This window comes from Fulmarus glacialis, unplaced genomic scaffold, assembly GCF_000690835.1.
Source record: "Fulmarus glacialis isolate BGI_N327 unplaced genomic scaffold, ASM69083v1 scaffold12589, whole genome shotgun sequence".
NCBI lineage: Eukaryota > Metazoa > Chordata > Aves > Procellariiformes > Procellariidae > Fulmarus > Fulmarus glacialis.
Window position 1 is genome coordinate 32,784 of NW_009233920.1, and position 1,639 is coordinate 34,422.

Here is a 1,639-nt window from a genome sequence, read left to right on the forward strand (position 1 = left end):
TCATAACAGTATAAAATTTGCATTGGAAAGATACCTTACTAAAGCAACAGCAATGCGGTACAGCTGATAGAGGACACCAAGCGTATTTTAGCTAGCTAAATATGGAGACCAGCTCAGAGATGCTCTCAAATAGAAAGTGTCATACATATTAGCACTAATTTCTTATGGCTTTTGCTCCTGAGCTGTATTTTCAATAAAAACACTTGCTCTTGTGGTCAGAGCAGACATGGAAAGTCTGTTATGTTTTACCATATTCTTAGCTGATACCAGCTGGTTCCAGGTTGCTGCAGCTCCCTCTGCCATGCAGTTCGCTCCCATTTAGTTGACAGGAAAGATGAGCCTTTTCCTCAGTGTGAAACTGGGCTGTGGCATCTGCTTCTCTGCATTCGACTTGCAACTCTTTCTGCTCACCTCTTGATTCACTGCTGTCAGGATGGTGAGAATATCTTCTCCTCTGCAAAAACACAAGTACGTTTTGTATTAGGGAAGCAGTTAACATCAGAAAAATTACCCCATTCTCACATATCTTGATCTATACCGGTGCTAATGGCTCCTGTTTTAAACCGGCTTCAAAGCAATTAGCTAAACTGCTTTGAACAATCTCATGGTGTTGTTCTGTCCTACATTACTGTTTTCACTCTGAGCGAGTGCTCCCACTGCATACCATATACCTCTGCATCCAAATCAAACTTCTGTCATTCAGAAGGAAAATACAGGTGTTACCAAAAAGCAGCTTATGGAAACATAGTTACCGAGGACAGCTGTACTCCAAGTGCTGGCACAACGCCTGTATATACCAGGTCCCCTGCCTTGTGCTTCTGTAGGAAACGTAATCTTGCAGGGTAGCCATGCCCAAGAGGAAGTCTGCCTCTGCGGGGATGCAGTCGAGCTGAAATCTTGCATCTGTTTCTACAGAAGAATCTTGCTCTCCAGAATCTGTTTCGATAGTCACACCTTTCTGGCAAGCATCACCTTGGCAGGCCTGAACAAAAAAGACTTTTGGTTTTCCAGCAAGTGAGTGGCAATTCTGTCCAGTGAAAGAAGTGGTCAGTTCCTGGATAGGTACTTCCTGCCCATCAACACCATATATAACGCCTTTTTTCCCATGAGACAGGATACAGCAAACAAAACAGTCTTTGTCCTTGTGGTCTTCGCACCGGTAGATGTTCACAGTCTCACGGATTTCCTCTGCGGTGAGGTCTCTATGTTCTGCTATTGCAAAATGAAGCTTGCTAAAGACTCTTCTCAGAGCCGCTGGAAAGTAAACAGAAGGGGAATTGGAGCCGTTTCATTATATGAAAGTCGGACTCTGCAATTGCAAATTGCATTTCTAGAGATAAACAATCTTTTTTTTAAATCCTGCTACATTACTATCTAGGTAGTTACGTTCCTGCTCTGAAAATAATCTAGTAGTCTAATCACTAACCGTATCTCTACTGAGTTCCCTTAACTCTCATTATAAGGCTTCCTTGCAATCTTGCTGTTTAGTACTGCCTCTGTCTGGAAAGCATGCAGAACTATTAAGAAAGCTGTATCTCTTTCCCCCACCCACTTTACAGCTAGTCCCTTCATCTCTTAAAAGGTGTTGAACAATTGCTTTACCCAAGACGAGAGGATGAGGGAAAGGCTGTGGATGTGG

The 1,639-nt window shown here is 43.0% G+C and overlaps 1 protein-coding gene across 1 annotated transcript; it reads right to left on the reverse strand.

The window, feature by feature from the left end:
* Window positions 1–274: 274 nt before the first annotated feature.
* Window positions 275–1,254, reverse strand: CASP8 (caspase 8, apoptosis-related cysteine peptidase; the record flags this gene model as incomplete). Its single annotated transcript, XM_009585489.1, has 2 exons — window positions 275–454; window positions 753–1,254. Coding segments are annotated over 2 exons (638 nt in total), but the record flags the coding sequence as incomplete, so codon positions are not given.
* Between the last annotated feature and the right edge of the window lie 385 nt (window positions 1,255–1,639).